Here is a 23,942-nt window from a genome sequence, read left to right as displayed (position 1 = left end):
CCCGGGCACGCAGACGCATTTCTAACTTTACGCGCTATGTGCACACGAGTAGATATATATACCCAGAGGCCAGAGGGGAAGCTTCATACTAGCGGCTGGCTGTAGGTTCACTCACTCATAGCGCAGCTCATTGCCGCCGTTTACCATCAGGTGGCATCCAACGCAAATGGAGCGTCCGTGACACGTCGTGGTGTGCGTGAGCTAGTGTGAAGCTTCCCTTCTGGTCTATAATATCTACTCGTGTGCTATGTACACCTACTTGAAGAAATTAAATATCACTTGTTTTAAGTTTTAACAGTGTAGGAAAACATCGTGACGAAACCTGCTGTCCATGAGAGCTCTCCATAATGTTCTCTAAGGTCAAAGGTGTGTGAAAATCTGGCGATCCACACTTGGCCAGCATGGTAGACTATGACCAAAACCGTTCTCATTGTGAAAGAAGACCTAGGCCGAGGCGTTGCGTTGATCATAATGATAATCTCCAGAAAAAAAGGAACTCCTATAGGATTACTTCGTTGTCTGATGATTAAAATTTTCTGATACTTTTTGACTAAAGACTGCATTAATGTTATAACGCGTAAAATGTAACTCTTCTTTCTTGTCGAAGGTACTGTAAAGAACAATATAAGGATAGTTCACTCTGATCACACTGTGATGAGGTATGTGCTCTGTGGTTTATAAGTGAAAAGTCACGTCAAACTTTAAAGTTAAAGTTAATCGTTAATCCGAGTCTGTGGTTAATAAAATTGTTTATTATTATACGCTTTGGCTCGTTGGGTTACAAGCAAAGAATTTCTGAGTACTACTTCGTAGTTTACAAGAGGTTACAAGCTTGGTTACTTGAATGACATTGACAGGGGGCGCTGTTGGAGAACAAAGGCTTCGACTCTTGGATGGATGACTACCATCTCTATGCTTCGACTATTCAAACAAGAACAAAGGGGACACTGAGGAGGTTTTAGGGCAACGTTCGATAAAATTATCATAGATGGCGCTGAATACTACCACCACTAAAGACGACAAATAATACCTATAACTATCTAATACCTAAATGAATAAAATAAATAATATGATCTAGGTATGCTTTAGGTCGTGTCAATCCTTACGTTTCTTACCCGATGCAAAATTAATTAATTACTTCTATAATAGTTCACAGATTTAGTGGGGAAGAAACATAAGGAAACAGCTGCAGTGCACGGTAGCTCTTACCATCTATGTCATTGATTGACACGACCTAAACATTAAAGCATCTAAGACTATCTAAGTTCATATAGATAGGTAGTATTATTTTTCGTTTTTAGTGGTGGTAGTATTTAGCGCCATCTATGAAAATTTTATCGAACGTTGGCTAGAAACTTCCTCTTTGACGGCAACGTTAGTTCCGATTTTCGCCACGTGCCAAGATAGCCTTGTCGCACTGTAGGTATATGTTATGGTCTGTGGTTAATATCAAAAGCTATCAAAAGTCAAAACCATAGTAGGATTATAGCATAGAGATGATTATAGCTTGAAAACCACAGATCAGTGAAAAGGTGGTGAAAACCAGTTACTCTATGGTGAAAACTCAAAACCATGTTATTGGTCTGTACTCTGTGCTCAAAACCCTCAAAACCAATCAAAACAAACATTCTAGACATGAAAAAGAAAATTCTTTTAGGAAATTCAAGAATTATAATTAACTAATTAAGATAATTATAAATCAGTTAACCAGAGTGTATACTGTGGGTAGTTATCAAATGTGGTCAATATGCCTCTTGTAAATATTGACTATGTGGTCAGCTTCAGTAGTGAAGATCCGGTAAGTTCTTTCGAATTTTATTCTCGCTTTTGTACAGAAAACACTAATAAAGTGTGCCACAGTTCCAGTATCAAAACTACCCCTTCCAACTTAGAATAACAACTCGCTTCCAAGTTGTTTCCATGTTAGAATGAATGTTAATAAATCACCAAGGCGGGCGTTACAAGGTTCGACATAGACGATGCACCGCCAACTTTTCGGGTCATCTACAGTCTGAGGATGTAATCATGTAACTGTGAGTGACATCAAAGTAATTAGCTAACGTAATGAGCATTAAGGTCTATAACTTTGTAATCATACCTATATTTTAAATGTGAAAGTGTATTTGTTTGTTGGTTTGTCCTTCAATCACATAGCAATGGAGCAACGAATTTGCGTGATTTTTTGCATCTACAGATGATATCGGGGGCATCAGCTAGTTCTCTGTATTAGATTTGGCAGAGTAACTCGGGTGACATGTGTTCAACATGCAAGTTTACTGAGAGCAAGTTTGCAGGAGCACCCGGCCCGCAACCTGCTGCTGGCAGACGTGAAGAGCAAGTGGCTGTGCAGCGCGGGCGAGCCCTCCTGCTCCGTGGTGCTGCAGCTGAAGAGTGCCTGCAAGGTACCTCCTCTGTCCTCAGGAGCGTCTGAGTGAATAACATACAATAAATACATTCAATATATTGAAAGCATTACTATTGTGTACCCTATTTAAATGCTGTCAATCATTAGATGATGTACAGTAACCATGTTGGGGCGGCAGTCACACAACAAACAACAACAACAACAACTTGTGTGTTGCAGATAGACTCCATCACAGTAGGTGCGTACCACGCGGCGGTGGTTGAGGTGCTGGGGGGGCTGTCCGAGAAACCCAATGACCCTTTCCAGGTACTTGTTGTTAATAACTATAAATACTTATTCTGATTGTAACAGAGCGCACATTCCTTGGCCTAGTGTTGCCCGAGCTGAAGCTTTGCAGTCGGCCAATGAGGACTCGGGCAAGGGGAGGATAGAAGCTGTGTCGCTCCGGCCAGTGCTGCTCTGCAGATGTGATGTTCTTGATCACTTGTCAGGTGCTAGTGCCCAGCTGCGTGCTGCTGTCGCCGGGCGCGTCGCGGCGCGGGGACGGCGTGGAGCGCGTGCGCACGTTCGGCGCGGCGCAGCTGGCGGCGGCGGGCGCGCGGCGCTGGGACCGCGTGCGGCTCGTGTGCTCGCAGCCTTACAATAAGCACTGCAAGGTAGTGTACTCTTTGGTCTGTAATTCATTGATGTAATGGTGACCTATCACTACCTGTGTTATAAATGCGAAAGTGTTTGTATTTTGGTTTGTCCATCGACCACGCGGCACGCCACACCGGCTTGATGTGATTTTTGCATGAATATGGTTAAAGATCTGGGTGAGTGGCAAAGGCTACTTTATATTCTACTTTATATATATGACGCTCAGTTCGGCTTTCGGCCTGAACTCTCTACAGAAAGCGCAATTCTGTGCCTCAAGCAAACTGTGAGGAACTATACCGACAGGAAAACTCCTGTTGTTGCATGTTTTTTGGATCTATCCAAAGCATTTGACCTAGTGGCTTACGACGTCTTGTGGGACAAACTCGAAAATGAATCTACTTTAAGACCAGAACTCATTTCTCTGTTTAAATACTGGTACGGTAACCAATCTAATGTGGTTAGATGGGGAAATGAACTCAGTGACCCATACAAAATGGAATATGGAGTAAGGCAGGGAGGGCTGACGTCCCCTGGGCTGTTTAATCTATATGTGAACCAGCTGATTGAGAGGCTCAGCGGAGCTGGTGTCGGGTGTTCGATTGATGGCGTAAGCATGAACAATCTTAGCTACGCGGACGACATGGTTCTGCTGAGCCCCTCAGTCGGGGGTCTTAGAAAGTTGCTGCAACTCTGTGAGGAGTATGCCGGGATGAATGGACTCAGTTACAACTCTAATAAAAGTGTGGTCCTTGTTTTCAGGGGAAAAAACAAAATAACTACTTTTAAACCAAAAATACAACTATGTGGTAATCCCCTGAAGCAAGTGACTGAGTTCAAGTATCTCGGACATGTAGTAGCCGACAGCCTGAGGGACGACAGTGACATGGAACGTGAGCGCCGGGCTCTGTCGGTCCGAGGCAATATGTTGGCGCGATGTACTGGACAGGTAAAGCTGACCTTATTTAGGGCTTACTGCCAGTCATTTCATACGCGCAGTCTGTGGACGCACTACACGCAACGGACAACAATGTGCTGAGGGCGCTGTTGAGGAAGCCTCGCCACTGCAGTGCGTCGCCCACGCGATCATGCGCAAGCGTGCCGCGTCCTTGATGAGCAGGCTGTTGAGGAGTACCAACAGTCCAACACTCTCCTCAGCGCATTGTCCATGAAAATGGACAGCCCTTTCTGGAGGTGCTGGAGTGGTGCGCACGTAGGCGCAAAGAGACTCCCTCGGGCATTATAAATAGGATAAGTTTTAATTTTAGTAGAATTAGTTGTTAAGTTAAGTTTAAGCTAGTAATAAGTAGGTACTAACATAGGTTAAGGAATTGTTTCTGTACTAACACACAATTATGGGTGTACTTATGCCTGAAATAAAAGTTTATTTATATTTATTTATATTGCGGTAAATCTAACCGACGATGACCGACGACCGACGACCGACGTCCGACGGGAGCTTTGAACTGGGGTCCATGCGGACGAAGGCGCAGACATCAGCTAGTTGTTTGAACTTAATGGCTTTAAGTTTGACTTTAAGACATAGTGTGAATTTGCAGTACGGGCTCGCGTTCGTACATATCTCCAGCTCGGAGGCGCCCGCCCCGCCCGCCCCGCGCCGCGCCCTGCAGCTGGACGCGGAGGCGGGCTCCTCGGACGACGAGTTCCGGCCCGGCGAGCTGTTCGCGAAGCACCAGCGCGCCCGGCGAGCACAGAGCACCGGTGAGCATACACCGACTATGACACATTTCTTTCACTAAAACAAAAATAACATAAGGTTCATTATTAACTCTCCAGATGCACAAATAAGGCAAGCTTCGTCCCAAGCGCTGAAGAACAACCCCGACGCGTCCACCGAGCTGACCAAAGCCTCCATCGCCAGACCCAGCAGCAAGGGACAACCGCCCGCCGGCGAGCGGCACCGTGAACCTGACAGCGACGCGGTGCCGAGCGGGCGCAGAGCGAGTGACGACGACGAGTCTACAGTGAATACTTCAGTACATGACAACACAACAGCGAGCCAGAGAAAGCGGAAGAGGGCGCCCGAAAGTGAGTTTTTATTTTTAGGGCTGATTTGCATGAAACATATAATTAGTACTTAATCTATAATATATATAGCAGGAAAAGGTGACTGACTGATCTATCGACGCAAGCTCAAACTGCTGGACGCATTGGGCTAATTTACCTGGTATCCTGCGTGAGCGACGAATACTATGCTGATGGCAGTCTGCGGCGAGACATACACGCGTTGCGTCGCGTCGCGTAGTATTCGTCGCTCACGCAGGACACCGCGTAAAGCACGCAGATAGCTATAAGATGTACACTTCTGCTAGGTTAGGATTTTTGAAAGAATGTTCAACGTCTAAGGGGGTAAAATAGGAGGTTTTTTGTGCTAGGAGTAGGTACGACAATAGTGCAACGGGTGGGGTTCGAATCGGCGACCTTTCAGATTTCAGTCCACTCCTTTAACCATTAGTCAAAGTCAAATGATTTATCCAAAATAGGTAATAAATTACTCTTTTTGAAGGTCAGATATTGGATTTGTAAGATATAGTGGTGATAATTATTACGCAAACTTAAAACTAAAGCTACGAGGGTTCCAAACGCGCCCAGGTCTGAGAAGAGCCCACAACAAACTCAGCCGGGTATTCTTTTTACCACCACTTTACAAAATTATTGAAACTTATTAGAATTTAGAACTATCGCAAAGCTGTTAAGCAACTCATTCCCAAGCTTGCTTATCATTTAAATAATCCTTTACATTGTAATAGGATTTTTTAATTAGTTTACGTTTTATGAAAACTTTGAACTTGTTGAGAGACATCTCCAATATGTCTTCTGGAAGCTTATTATAAAAACGTATAGAATTACCAACAAATGAATTGCTAACTTTACTGAGCCGAGAGGTGAGCATTACAAGTTTTACAATTTTTATTTCTAGTATTTACATTATGACAGTCACTTTTTTTTTTTAATTTATTTATGTTTTTATGTACGTACAATAAATTTTCAAAAATATATTGAATATGCACTGTCATAATTTTAACTTCCCTAAATTCAGTTCTCAGCGACTTTCGTGGCTCCATACTGTATATGGCTCGAACAGCCCTTTTCTGCAGCACAAAAATAGAATTAATATCAGCAGCATTACCCCATAATAATATACCATATGACATAATGCTGTGAAAGTAACTAAAATATGCTAGTCTCGCAGTTTCTATGTCTGTCAACTGGCGAATCTCTTTTACCGCATATGCGGCAGAACTATGAGTGCGGCTGTTCGATAAGTTATTTATATGAGAGCCCCATTGAAGTTTTGCATCTAACGTTATTCCAAGAAAAATAGCGGTATCCACTAAATCTAATTCCTCATTATTAAGTTGCACAGTGGTTTTCACCTGCTTAACATTTGGTAAAGTCAATTTAATACTTTGTCTTTTTCCCGTTGAGAAGCAGGTTGTTAGCTTCGAACCACTGTACTACCTTGTGAGAGAAAGAAGGTGAGAAAGGTGAGAGAATTGTTTACTTCATCAAAAGTGATTAAGTATCGATTGATTTTAAATAAAAGTGATGTATCATCTGCAAACAAGACTGGTGATGTCTTAAGGTTCCCTTTAATTAGGTATGTAGGGTATTAAAATACGTGTGCCCCTTGCAATCTTTATTTTGTAACGTTGTACAAGAACGTTGCATGTATTTAATAAAAATTCGGCGCCTAACCGAATATTAGCAGAAATATCGCACACGTACGACTGCAATCGTGTTACTTCGTGTTTCAACGAATGAGTTCCGCGTGCAGCCGCTAGAAGCGAGAGGGCGACACTGCCGCGCTGCGCCCGCGCATATATTTTACTAAGATCAGTCTAGAATCTTTTCGAAAAGTGACAGGAAGCGAATTGTTCCTCGGAAGTGTTCCTTATGATAGTTTCCGTATTCCTGGAACTATTATTAACAGTTTTAGTGACCTACGTGGATTTGTAACCCGTGTATAAACGGGTTCTGGATCCTGCTAGGATTTTCACGGCACTTCTTCGTGCTTCTTCGTGCTTCTTCGTGCACCTTGGATCCCGCTGCCGCTGCCTACGCCAGGCGCATCACGTGGCACCCTCTTCCGGCGCTACGGAACTCCCTGCACCTGGCCAGCGGTCTGCCTCCGTACACCTCGTCGAGCGCGCATTCCCCTTCCCTGAAGACCATCTCGCCGGACTCCCGCTACCTCTGGGACGTTACCGCACGGCGAAACAGGGAAGTACAGCCTACTGCAAGTTTAGTGATTGTAGTGACGCCAGCACGCTAACTCACGACCCTACTTATCTAAATAAATTCTCGTGTTGACTTGTGGGTTTTATTCCTCGCCACTAAAAAACCCCCTCGTCACACTGGCGCCTCAACTGGTAAGTAGGGTCATTATAATCCTAAGCTTGTAGTAGTGTTAATTTGCTGTGTGTGCTTGTTTTAATTTAATTGTAAAACGTTTTAATTTTTATTTTTGACTGCAACTAAGGTGTTCGACGTACATAGATACCTATTGTAAACCTTGTTAAAGGGCATCACTCACTAAGATACCTATTGTAAACCTTGTTAAAGGGCATCACTCACTAAGATACCTATTGTAAACCTTGTTAAAGGGCATCACTCACTAAGATACCTATTGTAAACCTTGTTAAAGGGCATCACTCACTAAGATACCTATTGTAAACCTTGTTAAAGGGCATCACTCACTAAGATACCTATTGTAAACCTTGTTAAAGGGCATCACTCACTAAGATACCTATTGTAAACCTTGTTAAAGGGCATCACTCACTAAGATACCTATTGTAAACCTTGTTAAAGGGCATCACTCACTAAGATACCTATTGTAAACCTTGTTAAAGGGCATCACTCACTAAGATACCTATTGTAAACCTTGTTAAAGGACATCACTCACTAAGATACCTATTGTAAACCTTGTTAAAGGGCATCACTCACTAAGATACCTATTGTAAACCTTGTTAAAGGGCATCACTCACTAAGATACCTATTGTAAACCTTGTTAAAGGGCATCACTCACTAAGATACCTATTGTAAACCTTGTTAAAGGGCATCACTCACTAAGATACCTATTGTAAACCTTGTTAAAGGGCATCACTCACTAAGATACCTATTGTAAACCTTGTTAAAGGGCATCACTCACTAAGATACCTATTGTAAACCTTGTTAAAGGGCATCACTCACTAAGATACCTATTGTAAACCTTGTTAAAGGGCATCACTCACTAAGATACCTATTGTAAACCTTGTTAAAGGGCATCACTCACTAAGATACCTATTGTAAACCTTGTTAAAGGGCATCACTCACTAAGATACCTATTGTAAACCTTGTTAAAGGACATCACTCACTAAGATACCTATTGTAAACCTTGTTAAAGGGCATCACTCACTAAGATACCTATTGTAAACCTTGTTAAAGGGCATCACTCACTAAGATACCTATTGTAAACCTTGTTAAAGGGCATCACTCACTAAGATACCTATTGTAAACCTTGTTAAAGGGCATCACTCACTAAGATACCTATTGTAAACCTTGTTAAAGGACATCACTCACTAAGATACCTATTGTAAACCTTGTTAAAGGGCATCACTCACTAAGATACCTATTGTAAACCTTGTTAAAGGGCATCACTCACTAAGATACCTATTGTAAACCTTGTTAAAGGGCATCACTCACTAAGATACCTATTGTAAACCTTGTTAAAGGGCATCACTCACTAAGATACCTATTGTAAACCTTGTTAAAGGGCATCACTCACTAAGATACCTATTGTAAACCTTGTTAAAGGGCATCACTCACTAAGATACCTATTGTAAACCTTGTTAAAGGGCATCACTCACTAAGATACCTATTGTAAACCTTGTTAAAGGGCATCACTCACTAAGATACCTATTGTAAACCTTGTTAAAGGGCATCACTCACTAAGATACCTATTGTAACCTTGTTAAAGGGCATCACTCACTAAGATACCTATTGTAAACCTTGTTAAAGGGCATCACTCACTAAGATACCTATTGTAAACCTTGTTAAAGGGCATCACTCACTAAGATACCTATTGTAAACCTTGTTAAAGGGCATCACTCACTAAGATACCTATTGTAAACCTTGTTAAAGGGCATCACTCACTAAGATACCTATTGTAAACCTTGTTAAAGGGCATCACTCACTAAGATACCTATTGTAAACCTTGTTAAAGGGCATCACTCACTAAAGAGCAATCTTACATAAGCTATTTTTATAAATTTTATTGTTTTCAATTTTTATTAATTGTTGTCGTTCACATTAACTGTATATTATTATTATTATTGACCGTAGCGAGTACCGTTAGAGAAAAAAAAATCTTATAAACGTCTCACACATTAGTTGCAATTTTCGTTTTATTTTTGTTGCTGCTTTGACATGTTGCACTGGTTGATTTAGTCTCATCAATCAATCAATTATTCACCAATCACTCAATCATTTCATGGTATTACTTCACGCTTTAAAGAATAAACAACCAAAACGTTATTTAGTTAATTTTAATTGTAACAGACGGAGATTTCAGTTAGTTTTTGGTGCGATTATTCAGTACTTACCCAGCGTTTATTTTTTTTAATTGTTGAATTATTTTAAATTTAACCAACAATGGCTTACGAGGTCAAATTTATGTCACTTCAAAAAGTGGAACTTGAGTATGAAGTCGCTATTCGAGGTGAAACTCCAGCTTCCACTGTTCAAGAGCTGAGGAAACAGATAGCTAAATGCGGTCCACTATACCCTTCTGAGGATATTTTAACTAGTCCCTTTGAACCTTCTGTAGATATAGATGGCGTATTTGATGCTCTCGAGAAGGTCGAACAAACAATTTCGTCTGCTTCGGACAGAAGTGCACTATTGCGAACTCAAAACTTACTAAACCATGTATATCATCGACTTCACCGTATTCCGTGCTCTGATAAAATAAAACAGGACTACGATGAATGTGTCTCCTTGTATAAAACACATGCAATGAAACTTAGCACGCTCTTAGACAATGCTACAGATCCCCTAGCCATTGCGAGTAGTAGTTCTGCGAATCCTACAACATCTACAACGCCACTCAATGTCAACCTTACTTGCGAAGGAAACAACTCTAATTTGTTTTCTAAATTAAAATTTGATGGCAAATCTTGCGTAAGGACTTTTATCCAACGTGCTAACGAATTTTGCCAAGCAAAAAATATAGATTCTGACAAAATTTTAAAAAATGCTACCGAAATATTTACCGGCAATGCTATTCATTGGTACCGAGGTATTAAGGAATCTGTACATACTTGGGAGGAACTTGTTGTCTTACTAAAGAAGGATTTTAGTGAACCGGATTACGATTACAAATTGAAAGAGGAAATTAAATCACGTACGCAAGGTGAAAAGGAAAACATAGTCATCTACCTTTCAATTATGTCTGGGCTTTTCTCACGACTTAATAAAGAACCTTCAGAAGAGGACAAATTGGAAATACTTCTTCATAACATTCGACCTTTTTACGCGAATGCATTGTCCTCTGCTTCGTCCGTTAAATCCATTGATGAGTTGAGAACGCTCTGTCGGAATCACGAAGCTATACATTCCCGATTTTCTCAATTCAAAGAACCTCCAAAACTCACATCTGATACACTAGCACCAGATTTTGCTTATTCTAGTGGTAAAGTTAACCCTAACCCTACGCCAAAATTCAGTAACAATAATTTTAAATTTAACAGAAATAATAATGAAAATAACAAATCTTTTCACAATAAACAGAATTCCCCAAATTTTAGTAATTATGTACACGCTGTTGCAACTAACTCTCAAAAGCGAACTCAGTACTGCGTACGCTGTCGCACTGACTCGCATAGTACTAGACTGTGTACTGCAGATAGATCTAAGATATTTTGCTTTATCTGCGGCCTCAAAGACTTTAAATCAAATAATTGTCCAAATTGCTCTAAAAACAAACAACCTGATCCAAAAAACTAGAATCTGAGAATTGTGCGGATAGTAAATTTAATGAAAAGGATTGGAAAAATTGGCTTAGTATTATAAATTTATATTTTAAAACTTACAAAATCCACACAATTCTCGACAAAAATTACAATCATGATGATAGGCCTCATGCATCGATTCAGGTTAATGGTCTTAATCTTTTAGGTCTCTTAGACTCTGGCTCTAGCGTTACTATACTAGGTAACGTTATTCATCATAAACTAGGCAGTCTAGGCCTGCCTCTAATTAATGACGACTGCATTTCGGTCACTTCAGCCGGTGGTCAATGTTTAAAAAGTATCGGTTACATTAACTTGCCTGTTGAATTTGAAGGTCAATTTCACATCTTGAAAGCATTTGTTATACCAGAAATCAGAACCAATCTTATTCTAGGTGTTGATTTTTGGCGGAAATTCCAACTTTGCCCTAAATATGTCAGCAGTGTTATTACTACCAATAACAATGTTGATAATAACCCTAAGGCTGATGCTTCACATCAACCTTTCATTCAAAGCTATAGTAACTTGTCTGATTCGGAAAAACTGTTAGCTGATAACATTATGAAGCAGTACGAGGATATTTCATCAGAAACCAAAGGTCTGGGTGTTACTAATATCATCACTCATCATATCGATACTGGAGACTCCCCGCCTATCAGACAACGTTACTATAGAATGTCACCAGCTAAGCAGCGTATTCTATGTGAAGAACTGGACGAAATGCTAAAGTTAGGAGTTGTCGAATCTTGCGAGAGTCCATGGTCTTCACCAGTCCTTCTGACCCCTAAAAAAGACGGTAAGCTTAGGTTTTGTCTCGATAGTCGTAAACTAAATTCTGTTACTAGAAAAGATGCTTATAAATTACCCTATGTATCGGAAATATTAGATAATCTCAAAAACGCTAAATATTTGTCCAGCATCGATTTATCAAAAGCATTTTGGCAAATACCTATAGCAACTGAAGATCGAGACAAAACTGCATTTTATGTCCCGGGTCGGGGTACTTTTCGTTTTGTTACCATGCCTTTTGGGTTAACAAACGCCCCTGCCACTCAGCAACGCTTAGTTGATATTTTATTTTACGGTCCCGAGTTTGAAAACTCGGTATTTGTGTTTGTAGATGACATAATAATTGTCTCACCTGATTTTAACACTCATATTTCACTACTTATCAAGGTTTATAAAAAATTACAAATGGCTAACTTAACCATAAATTTATCAAAATCGGTTTTCTTTAGAAGCGAACTTAAATATTTAGGCTATATCGTGAACGCTGAAGGATTACACGTGGACCCTGGGAAAGTTGACGCGATCCTTAATTTTAAAACTCCCACTAATAAAAAGGAAGTTAAAAGATTCCTAGGTACAGCTTCCTGGTACCGAAGATTCGTACCTAACTTCAGTACAATCGCTGGACCACTGAACCAATTGACGTCTACAGGTAAAAAAGCTAAACCTTTTATCTGGTCTAAGGAAGCTGACGAATCTTTTAACAAACTTAAGGAATGCTTAATTTCTGCTCCTATTTTGGCTTGTCCTGACTACAGCCTGCCATTTGAAATCCATACTGATGCTAGCGACTGCGGAATAGGTGCGTTGTTAACTCAAACTATTGACGGCATTGAACATCCTATTGCATATATGAGCAGATCACTGACGGTTCCAGAGCGAAACTATAGTATCACGGAAAGGGAGGCACTTGCAGTCTTAGTGGCCTTGGAACATTGGCGATGCTATATCGACAATGGTCTCAAGTTCACGGTGTACACTGATCACTCCGCACTCAAGTGGTTCCTTAACCTTAACAATCCTACTGGACGTCTAGCTCGCTGGGGCATCCGCTTGTCTTGCTTTAATTTTGAAATTAAACACCGTCGTGGCGCAGACAACATTATTCCCGACGCCCTCTCTCGCGCATGTCCCGTAGCTGCTTTAGACGCGACTTTAGATACGTCATCTAGTAGCTGTAGTAGTTCAGACCAATGGTACTTAAACATTTACCATGGCTGCCAAAATTCACCAACCTCCTTTCCAAATTACATCGTTAAAAATAACAAATTGTACCGCCTTATGCGAAATAAATGCGCCTTATTACAGGAATTTGAATGGAAGGAAGTGATACCTAAAGAAAAACGCGAACTGATTCTTACAGAATGTCATTCAGAGCCTACGGCTGGTCATTTTGGCGTTTTCAAAACTTACAAGCGCTTAACGCTACGCTATTATTGGCCCAATATGCACGCTGATGTAGTGAACTTTATTTCCAACTGTGATACCTGCCTATCCTATAAAACTCCTACTCACGGTACTATGGGACAGATGGGTAGACCGAAGGAAGTCTCGCGACCTTTCCAAATGATCTCTATAGATTTTGTAGGTCCCTTGCCCACTAGTCGAAAGCAGCATAGCTATCTTTTAGTAGTAGTCTGTTGTTTCTCGAAATATACTATGCTGTTTCCACTACGACGCGCTAACACAGAATCTGTTATTCGAGTGCTAGAGGACAACGTGTTTCTAGTCCACGGAATTCCTCAATCTATCGTCCTGGATAACGGAACTTATTTTTGCAGTAAAGACCTGGATACATTCTTTAAAAAGTATAAAATACCGAACGTATATTTCACACCTAAGTACACGCCACAAGTCAACACAGTGGAGCGCTATAATAAAACGGTCATTACGAGTATAGCCTCATTTATAGAGAACGATCACAGATCTTGGGACACTAAACTGCCGAAAATACAGTTCGCTATGAACAGTTCTGTGAACGAGTCTACTGGGTATACTCCAAATTTCCTGGTTCATGGGAGAGAACTCGTTTCTTGTGGTTCTCATTACCTAAACTCCGATATAGGTGATGAATTTATTTTTCTACCTAGGGATATCTACTGCGAAAATCTGGGCCACCTCGCTATTATATTTAACGAAGTTCAAAAATCATTATATCACGCTCATGCAAAAAATATGTCGAACTATAATTTACGTAGGAAGCCTTTCGAATTTGAAGTAGGAGACGTTGTCTTTAAGAAAACTTATGTTTTATCTGATAAAGATAAGTTTTTTAGCAAAAAGTTGGCACCTAAATATATAAAGTGTCGCGTTATAGAAAAACGTTCGCCACTCGTTTATATTTTAGAGGATATGTCAGGAAATAATTTAGGTACATGGCATATAAAAGACCTTAAACCTGTATCTTCTCACTATAAATTTTAAATTAACTTTACCCTAGAATAACTATTACATTAGATCAATTTAACTTAAATTCATATCATAATATATATAATTACCGTTAATATAATTTTCAACTTACGCTACGAATAATTATACTTATTTAACTCGATCCCTCGTGTTGATTTACCATCTTGTGGCTAAGTTCGTACGAGAGTTATTGGTTTCTGTACAACCATAAACTCATTTTATTAGGATGCGTCAGTAATTTTGAAGAATAATTACTGTTGCTTTTATTGAATGCGTGATGTATGTAAGAGTATGGATGGGATTATGATAGTGTGTAAGTACGAGCGTTTTCAGGCCTTAGCGAATTTTATCTGATAGGGATAAAATTCTTCGCCAGGCGAGGGGGATATGTAACGTTGTACAAGAACGTTGCATGTATTTAATAAAAATTCGGCGCCTAACCGAATATTAGCAGAAATATCGCACACGTACGACTGCAATCGTGTTACTTCGTGTTTCAACGAATGAGTTCCGCGTGCAGCCGCTAGAAGCGAGAGGGCGACACTGCCGCGCTGCGCCCGCGCATATATTTTACTAAGATCAGTCTAGAATCTTTTCGAAAAGTGACAGGAAGCGAATTGTTCCTCGGAAGTGTTCCTTATGATAGTTTCCGTATTCCTGGAACTATTATTAACAGTTTTAGTGACCTACGTGGATTTGTAACCCGTGTATAAACGGGTTCTGGATCCTGCTAGGATTTTCACGGCACTTCTTCGTGCTTCTTCGTGCTTCTTCGTGCACCTTGGATCCCGCTGCCGCTGCCTACGCCAGGCGCATCACGTGGCACCCTCTTCCGGCGCTACGGAACTCCCTGCACCTGGCCAGCGGTCTGCCTCCGTACACCTCGTCGAGCGCGCATTCCCCTTCCCTGAAGACCATCTCGCCGGACTCCCGCTACCTCTGGGACGTTACCGCACGGCGAAACAGGGAAGTACAGCCTACTGCAAGTTTAGTGATTGTAGTGACGCCAGCACGCTAACTCACGACCCTACTTATCTAAATAAATTCTCGTGTTGACTTGTGGGTTTTATTCCTCGCCACTAAAAAACCCCCTCGTCACAATTTGCGACTACTTTTAAATAGCTTAACATAATTCCTTTCTATCGAATATGGTTGTGTGAGTGACAGGCTTTCGTGTGCGTGATATAGGTACGTAGATGCAAACGGGCATATTATAAGTACCTAGGTAGCTGGTCTTATGTATTAATTTACTTATTTAGTAAACAAAGACTATCCCGTAATTGTCCTTAGCGAGGTAAGGAAGGTCATTGATGTAAGTGAGGAACAGAAAAGGTCCTAAGATGCAACCTTGTGGCACCCCCATTTTTACAACGGATCGGGGAGATCGCTTTCCATTCACGTCTACCCTTTGTATTCTATCATTTAGGTAAGAACTCATCAATTCCAATGTTGCACCCCTAATTCCATAATGGTGCAATTTCGCGACCAATATTTCATGATCAACGCAGTCGAAAGCCTTGGATAAATCACATCACGTGATTCCTCCCAGGCTTTTCTTTTTTTTATTAGATATGCCAACGATAAATTGTAACAACATTCACAAATATTAAAAACATGTCACAAACAATTCCAGTCCTACTACAATCATCAATTATAGGCATATACAGCATTACGTAAGTCTCCGATTGTGTTAACAATCTTCAAATATATTTAGTATTAATTCAACACCAGCATCGGTTGTTGAGCGACCTCGTGTAAAACCAAACTGTTTGGTGTGAAATAAATCATTAATATTCAAAAAGTGTTAAGCTCAATAGCTTCAATAGGCTATATTTGAAATTTGTGTTGTCCACGCGAACGAAGCCGTGGGCATAAATTAGATATTTTACTAAGGTTCTTGAGATTGATGAAAATGAAAGTGACAATGATTTATTGAACAAAACAACCGCTCCCTGTACATGAAGCTGAAGCCGCCCCGGCGCGGTCCCGCCGCCATCTTGTGTATACGCGCCACGTGTCACGGCGCCAGCGTGACACGTGGCGCCAGCTGCTCCGAGTCCGACAGTGCTGCATGTGTCCTCAGCGCACCCCGACCTGGGCCCGGTGTGCTCGTCTCTCAGCGAGGTGCTGGCGGGCGTCGTGGTCGCCATGAGCGGGTACGTGAACCCGCAGCGGGCGGCACTGCGCGCGGCCGCGCTGGAGATGGGCGCGCGCTACCTGCGCGACTGGGAGCCCGCCTGCACGCATCTCATGTGAGTGCTGTGCTATGTGTCCTCAGCGCACCCCGACCTGGGCCCGGTGTGCTCGTCTCTCAGCGAGGTGCTGGCGGGCGTCGTGGTCGCCATGAGCGGGTACGTGAACCCGCAGCGGGCGGCACTGCGCGCGGCCGCGCTGGAGATGGGCGCGCGCTACCTGCGCGACTGGGAGCCCGCCTGCACGCATCTCATGTGAGTGCTGTGCTATGTGTCCTCAGCGCACCCCGACCTGGGCCCGGTGTGCTCGTCTCTCAGCGAGGTGCTGGCGGGCGTCGTGGTCGCCATGAGCGGGTACCTCTATTCTTTAGGAGTGCTGCACCGAGTGCTGCACCCTGCATCATCAGGGTTGAAGAGTTGGAACTTAGAGTCCAAGCATTCGCGCAAGTCATTGCTGTACCTACTGAATTCACTATGAACACTTCCTGAATCTTAATAACATAGGTGGGCAGTAACCCTGCAGCATCAGGATCAAGGAGGCTCCTCGTCATGTCGCATGTCGCAAGTTTTGCTCCTACCAAGAATCGCTCCACGCGGCTAATGAAGTTTTCGCTTGGTATTGGTTTGACAGCTGCGCGTTCCCGAACACGCCGAAGCTGAGGAGCGTCCGCGCGTCCAACGCGTCCACCGTGGCCGTCGGCGGCGCCTGGCTGGAGCAGTGCCGGCGCCGCCGACGCCGCCTGCCGTGGCGCTGGTTCGCCGCCGAGCCGCAGCTGCGCCGGCCCGTGCCGCCGGAGTTCGACCGCGCGCCGGCCGACGACCGATCTGGTAACTAGCCAGCGTAACACGCCGAAGCTGAGGAGCGTCCGCGCGTCCAACGCGTCCACCGTGGCCGTCGGCGGCGCCTGGCTGGAGCAGTGCCGGCGCCGCCGACGCCGCCTGCCGTGGCGCTGGTTCGCCGCCGAGCCGCAGCTGCGCCGGCCCGTGCCGCCGGAGTTCGACCGCGCGCCGGCCGACGACCGATCTGGTAACTAGCCAGCGTAACACGCCGAAGCTGAGGAGCGTCCGCGCGTCCAACGCGTCCACCGTGGCCGTCGGCGGCGCCTGGCTGGAGCAGTGCCGGCGCCGTGGCGTGGCGTGGCGTGGCGTGGTATGCTGCGTATTTGATGTTACCACTCACTCACAACTACTTCCATTGGTACTTCAGAAAAAACACTATTACAAGTAGCCCTATTGTGACACTTACTGTTAGAGCGAGATAGCTAAATGCATTTAAGCTCTTATTAGAACGTGACAAAATGATTATGTTTTGTTCTTATCACCGTGGCCACTTTTTTTTGTTTGCCAAAATGTATTTGTACGTGAGATTTTGGCAAACAACGTGAAGTGAGGTTATGTTGACTCAAGTATTGTAAATAAATAATTTATTCGTTTTGTTGTTTTGTTGTTTTTGAAGTTATTGTGCAATGGTGGGTTGCAGTATACTATACTAGGCTACAATATACTAGGCTACAATATACTAGGCTACAATAGCGAGGGCCTGAGGGGGCCACGCTAGTTGCATGTCTGGACATATCTGTGATTGGTACATACCCAGAGATAACCGATCACTGTGTATTTGTTGAAAGACAGGTTGGAGAATTAGAAAATCGTAGTTGAGGCCTGACTCGCAGAGGCACACCCGAACCTTTTTTTGAATGATTCTTACTGAAGCTTTTAGTTTTCATATACTATTTCTTGCTGTTTAATTGTAACTTATGCTTTTAGAAGACGATACGGACGACGAAATAGAAAAAGTTCTAAAACAACAGGGCAAGAAACGACGCGACTCCAGCCCCGACCGCACCGACACGGCCCCGCGCAGCGACCAAACTCACAGTGCAAGCGGCTGCGGCCAGGCTGACGGCGGTCGCGACCACGTCGACGGATTTAATCACAAAAATACTGACCGTTCAGACAGTCGCGGCCATACCGACAGTATAAACAGTCACGGCCATACCGACAGTACAAACAGTCACGGCCATACCGACAGTACAAACAGTCACGGCCATACTGACAGAACAAGTACTCACGGCCATACTGATGATGCCGATGAAGCTAGTTGCAATAAGACTGGTGGCAGTCGCAAGTCGTCCACGGACGCGGACGATACGCTATCGTATCGTCCGATGGACGGGTCGCGCGATTCGGACGTGGCGTTCGTCCACGACGAGCGCGTTCAAGCGGAGATCAGCCTGCACTCAGACTCCGACGCCACGGACGAGGACGAGCGTGCTCATCACCCGGACAGCGTCCAGATTGAACAGGTGTGACGTGTTTAAAGCATTTCGCGTATACTACCCATATTATAAATGCGAAAGTGTCGCAACGGAGCAAAGGATCAGCTTCAGCCAAAGACTTCTTGCATGGATATAGATAAGAACTGGAAAGTGACGGAGGCTACTACTATCCCGGAAAATCTTAAGAGTTCCCACGGGAATAAAAACCTAAATCCACGCGGACGAAGCTGCGAGCATCAGCTGTACAAACCATAATCTGGGCATGACTAATGTAGCACCTCAAGATCGTAACTTGACTACTTTCGCAGTGACACTTGTATGTATGTATCTAACTGAGAGTGCCTCGGGGCCCTTTCACGATACTTGTGGTGGGACGTCTGCTAGAACATTGTACGACAACGCAAGGCCTGTGTGCGCGCAGGAGTTGCCGTAGCTGTGGGCGGGCTGCACGTTCGTGCTGTCGCGGCTGCAGCAGGGGGCGGCGGCGCTGCTGACGCGGTACATACGCGCCTATGGAGGTCTCGTGTTGAAGGTTTGCAACATATGAACATTCATCTATTTTCTTACATCAGTAGGTACAGTAGCCGACAGAAAATTTTGTACATCGACCTTTAATGCGCTTGTTTTTATTTTGTGATTTTACTGCCCATATTTCCTTTGCTCCTGCTGCCCATATTTCCTTTGCTCCTGCTGCCCATATTTCCTTTGCTCCTGCTGCCCATATTTCCTTTGCTCCTGCTGCCCATATTTCCTTTGCTCCTGCTGCCCATATTTCCTTTGTTCCTGCTGCCCATATTTCCTTTGTTCCTGCTGCCCATATTCCCTTTGTTCCTGCTGCCCATATTTCCTTTGCTCCTGCTGCCCATATTTCCTTTGTTCCTGCTGCCCATATTTCCTTTGCTCCTGCTGCCCATATTTCCTTTGCTCCTGCTGCCCATATTTCCTTTGCTCCTGCTGCCCATATTTCCTTTGCTCCTGCTGCCCATATTTCCTTTGTTCCTGCTGCCCATATTTCCTTTGCTCCTGCTGCCCATATTTCCTTTGTTCCTGCTGCCCATATTTCCTTTGCTCCTGCTGCCCATATTTTCGGTTTGTCAGTAGCGACGGTTACATTCAGTAAGAGGAGTCTTGTTTGATTGTGGCGCAGGAGTGCGAGGTGCTGGAGGACAGCAGCGTGCAGTACGTGGTGGGGGAGGCGGAGGGGGAGAGTGGGGCGAGTGGCGCGTGCGCGGGCGCGCGGCGCGTGCCGCCCGAGTGGGTGTGGCGCCGGCACAGTCCTCCAATGTAAAGTCGTGCAGGTGACGCAGGCAGGAGGGAGGAGCCCGCGCCCGTTACATACACTACAGTCTACACAGCAGTCAGCACCCAGTGGCCAATTTGACCAATGTAAAATAATAAAATGGTGTGAACAAATTATTTTTGAATGTTTTATTAATAATTAAAATTCATGATTTTTTAAATATAGTTAGGTACTTGTTCCATTTTTAACCTACTTCCAAAAAGGAGTTCTCGATTCGGCTCGTATTTAAAAAAAAAGGATGATCCATACTAATATAATAATTCGAAAGTGTGTCTGTCTGTCTGCTAGCTTTTCGCGGCCCACCAGCTTATTTATACCTCAATATAGGAATATACCAGAACGAATGTTACAACACACAATGACAATAGATGTAGTTTATTTATAGCTAACAGCTTAAACTAATCGAGTGTGCGACGCGACGACCGCGCTGGGGCGAGCGCGGTGCGGCTACTGCGACGTGAGCAGCGTGAGCTTCTCGTTGAGCTGCAGCTGCGTCTTGATGAGCTGCGCCAGCGTCACCACCTGCGATACATACCACATGTAGGGTAGTTTTATCCCCAAAAAAATTAGGGATTCTTCGGGATACGGGATTAATTTTAAATCGATTTTAGTCCATAATTCCGTCAAATCCGAAATGATTTTCACAATTCCTTTTTCTTTACAAAGTTTGTACTGTCAGGCTGGTACCGTTCAGCACTAGAGGATGGAACTCCTCACCAAGTCACAGCAAACGGATCGCGATCAGTGCAATAGCTTGAATAGTTTTTGGGTTATTCCCGTTGAGTCACACCCCCGTGTGTAACACTGTGTTTTTTTTGTGTCACACACACCTTGTGTCACAGTGTTACACACGGGGGTGTGACTCAACGGGAATAACCCGAATAACCCATACTTTTAACCATAATACATAACATAATATAATACAATTTCATTTATTCCATAGAAAATGAAGAAATAATAAAATTTTTACAAAAAAATTTAGTTGCGCGAATCGTTTAGACTTCATATTTTTATGAGACTCCACAATGGCACCTCATTGGCACCGACCCCAAAAAATATTATTATGGAACTATATCAACTCTTGTATACATAATATATTCGGTAATAAATTAAATTATTTTTCAATTTTTAGTGTTTGTGTATCAAAGTCGGTTTTATTTTTTTTGTAAAAAAATTTGGAATTGCGGGAATGTCTCGGCCAATCATAGCACGCGTCCGTTCGCTATTGGTTGTTGCCTCCGCGCCATGTTATGTACGCGCGAATTATGAGCGAGATAGCACGAGTCTCTGTTGTTCTTGTATTTAAAATCTTAAAGTCAAGTGATAAGGTCTGTATTTCATTGGTGTACGGTTTGTCGGCGTCAGGTTGCGCTATTCTGTGCAAGCAAATTTTGCCGATGCGACTTATAAAAGTGTGTGGTCGCCCTCACCATGAGCAGGTCCTTAACGCCGGAGTTGAAGGCGTCGTTGAAGGTGTCGGCGGCCATGTCGGGCAGCGCCGTCACCAGCTCCAGCAGCTCGCGTCCCACGACGTCGTTGGGCGGCGCGCGCTCCGCCAGCACCTCCTCCACGTACTGCACCACCTGCCGATGCCGACAACGATCATGTAATGGCGCCCATTGCATATGCTGAGGTGGATGAAGCGCCGGAATAACCAGCTCTTAGTTATGAGATGTGATGTGTGGCAGTTTTGTAAATAAACGTCTTTTCTTTTTTTATTTCTACTGAGGATACACACCTGATCCAGGACTGTGGAGAGCTTAGAGGCGGCCTCTGCCACCTGCGCCAGGTCTACCATGGGCTGCACCTGCCGCGAGCGCCCGCCTGGACCCATCGTCTTCTGGCACAACTGCATACCCACTATCTGAAACCACAAACCAGTTTTGGATTTTTCCATTTACTTTACTTTTATAATTCTAGTTAAAGATAATTATTTTTGAACAAAAATATGTTTTAAAAAATTTAACTTTTTTATTGAATAACCTCAGGCTCGTAGTATGTGAGGCCCACGGGGACGGGGGTGAACATGCAGCCCTGCTTGCCGCGCGGCACGCCCAGCGCCACGCACACGTACGCGCGCAGCCCCATGCGCGCGCCGGCCAGCGACGTGTCCAGCGTCACGTGCACCGGCTCGCGACACTCGCGCGAGTAGTACTCGTGGATCACGGACGAGTGGTTGGTGACCTCGTTGCCCGTCGCCCACCAGCCTGCCAACACGCCCAACACGCCCAACCACCATATTATATCACTTTAGAGGCGACGATACTTGCTAGCCACCAAACCTACCACTAATTATTGTAAGGCAAGAACCAACTGAGTACAGAGACGTAAGACTAAAGCTGAGCCTATTTTCAAATATTTTGCCAAATCTGTTGGTGGTATCTGCCAAGAGTTTGTTGCATATTTCACTAACTGAATAAAACAACTTTATATGGTGAAATTAAAGGTTAATTATGAGTCGCAGGGAGCCGCTGGATTCGGTGGTCCCTACAAGAGACCTATGTCCAGCAGTGGACGTCTATCGGTTGATAATGTCGATGATGATAAACTCAACACGAGTAATGAACTTACCGACAATGTTCTCGGAAGCGTTGACCCGCCTGTTGAGCTCGTACACGTCCATGGCGTAGTTGAGCTCCGCCTCCACCTGGTCGGCGTGCTCCTTGTGCGGCACGCAGAAGCAGTTGGTCACCTCCACCACGCCCTTGTCCGACGTGCCTGCCCATCCACACAAACATAACCTGAGCAAAACATGTTCACACCCACGACAACCTTCAACAAACATTTTACACTTGTTTACCGCTCTACTCATGGAATATTCAAGTATTACACTCTAAGTAAATAGTTATCATGGAGAAAACCACTTAAACAAACCAATGAACAGGTTAACTCGCTGAGTCGGCAATCACATTGGATCTTTTAACTATTAAGCCGTGGACACAAAAATATTATTTACCCAGTAATGTGCCAATAACTCGATGTGAATCAGCATTTCGCCGCTCGTATGCATCTACAATTTGAAATAATACAACGGGGTGAACCTTTACAGTAAGATTAAGCGCCATGTTCACAGACCAATAACTTATAGGATAGCCATGTTGATGTTGGACACAAACAGAGTCACAGAACACATGAACAGAGTACAGACACAAAAGATGTTGGATCACTGGATCACAGACCAATAACATAACCACAGATTTATAGGGATACTACGAAACGAACATAACATAATGTTGGATGTTGATGTCACATAGGTACCAATAACGTAGGTTGATGTTTTAAAAGACGCCATAGAGTAAGGAATGGATCAGTATATTATTATGTATTATCTATGGGTGGTAAGGAGCCAGCAAAGAATTTGCAAGTACTACTACGTGCCAGTGTACCTATTACTCAAAGAATTTCTAAGTAGTACTTCGTAGTAATTACTTTAAGCTTCTGTCACAGAAGTACGAGTCTGTACTGAGTAATGACTGTGTACAAGTCAGTCAGAGCCATAGAGTAAAGATGACACCATGACATGACAGTCACAACTTGAAAGTTGTGACAAAGCTCCAAACCATTAATCAATCTAAGCTCCAAACTTAGATGAATGATTACCTCCAAAGAACTTCCATGTAAAAAAAGATTCCGACGAATTGAGAACCTCCTCCTTTTTTTGAAGTCGGTTAAAAATACCACGAAATACCACTACTAAATTTTTTTTTACTAAGCTCTTAGACATGCACAGAACACTAATATCAAATCAAAGTTTACGCGGCAGAAAGTAATGTTTAGTAGATAATCTATAGTATAATAGCCGAAATGGTCATTCTAAACCACTTCTAAACTTTCTAAATGCTGGTGGCCGACGCGGTACCTACATTACTTTCTGCCGCGTACTGCAAAATACTTTCTGTATCGATGTACCTACTACGCGCGTTTTACTCTACTCTCTACCGCTAGATGGACTGATGGAGT

The 23,942-nt window shown here is 43.5% G+C and overlaps 2 protein-coding genes across 2 annotated transcripts; one reads left to right on the top strand and one right to left on the bottom strand.

The window, feature by feature from the left end:
* Nucleotides 1-1,572: 1,572 nt before the first annotated feature.
* On the top strand, nucleotides 1,573-20,125 carry LOC138403430 (DNA repair protein XRCC1-like). The gene is given in 12 exon segments (XM_069503921.1): nucleotides 1,573-1,798; nucleotides 2,295-2,402; nucleotides 2,585-2,671; nucleotides 2,857-3,021; nucleotides 4,561-4,723; nucleotides 4,799-5,050; nucleotides 16,295-16,658; nucleotides 17,035-17,208; nucleotides 17,210-17,430; nucleotides 18,171-18,709; nucleotides 19,104-19,214; nucleotides 19,830-20,125. Coding segments are annotated over 12 exon segments (2,376 nt in total). The 5' UTR covers nucleotides 1,573-1,747; the 3' UTR covers nucleotides 19,971-20,125.
* Nucleotides 20,126-20,341: 216 nt separating this feature from the next.
* Nucleotides 20,342-23,099, bottom strand: eIF3f1 (eukaryotic translation initiation factor 3 subunit f1). The gene is made up of 6 exons (XM_034976771.2): nucleotides 22,939-23,099; nucleotides 22,554-22,700; nucleotides 21,966-22,189; nucleotides 21,721-21,846; nucleotides 21,413-21,565; nucleotides 20,342-20,504 (listed from the first exon to the last, which is right to left on the bottom strand). Exons 1-6 carry the CDS (start codon nucleotides 23,045-23,047, stop codon nucleotides 20,430-20,432), a joined length of 834 nt encoding a protein of 277 aa, XP_034832662.1. The 5' UTR covers nucleotides 23,048-23,099; the 3' UTR covers nucleotides 20,342-20,429.
* Between the last annotated feature and the right edge of the window lie 843 nt (nucleotides 23,100-23,942).

This window comes from Maniola hyperantus, chromosome 16 (assembly GCF_902806685.2).
Source record: "Maniola hyperantus chromosome 16, iAphHyp1.2, whole genome shotgun sequence".
Lineage (NCBI taxonomy): Eukaryota > Metazoa > Arthropoda > Insecta > Lepidoptera > Nymphalidae > Maniola > Maniola hyperantus.
The sequence above is the reverse complement of the archived record's forward strand: the minus strand, read 5'-3'. Positions and strand labels throughout refer to the sequence as shown.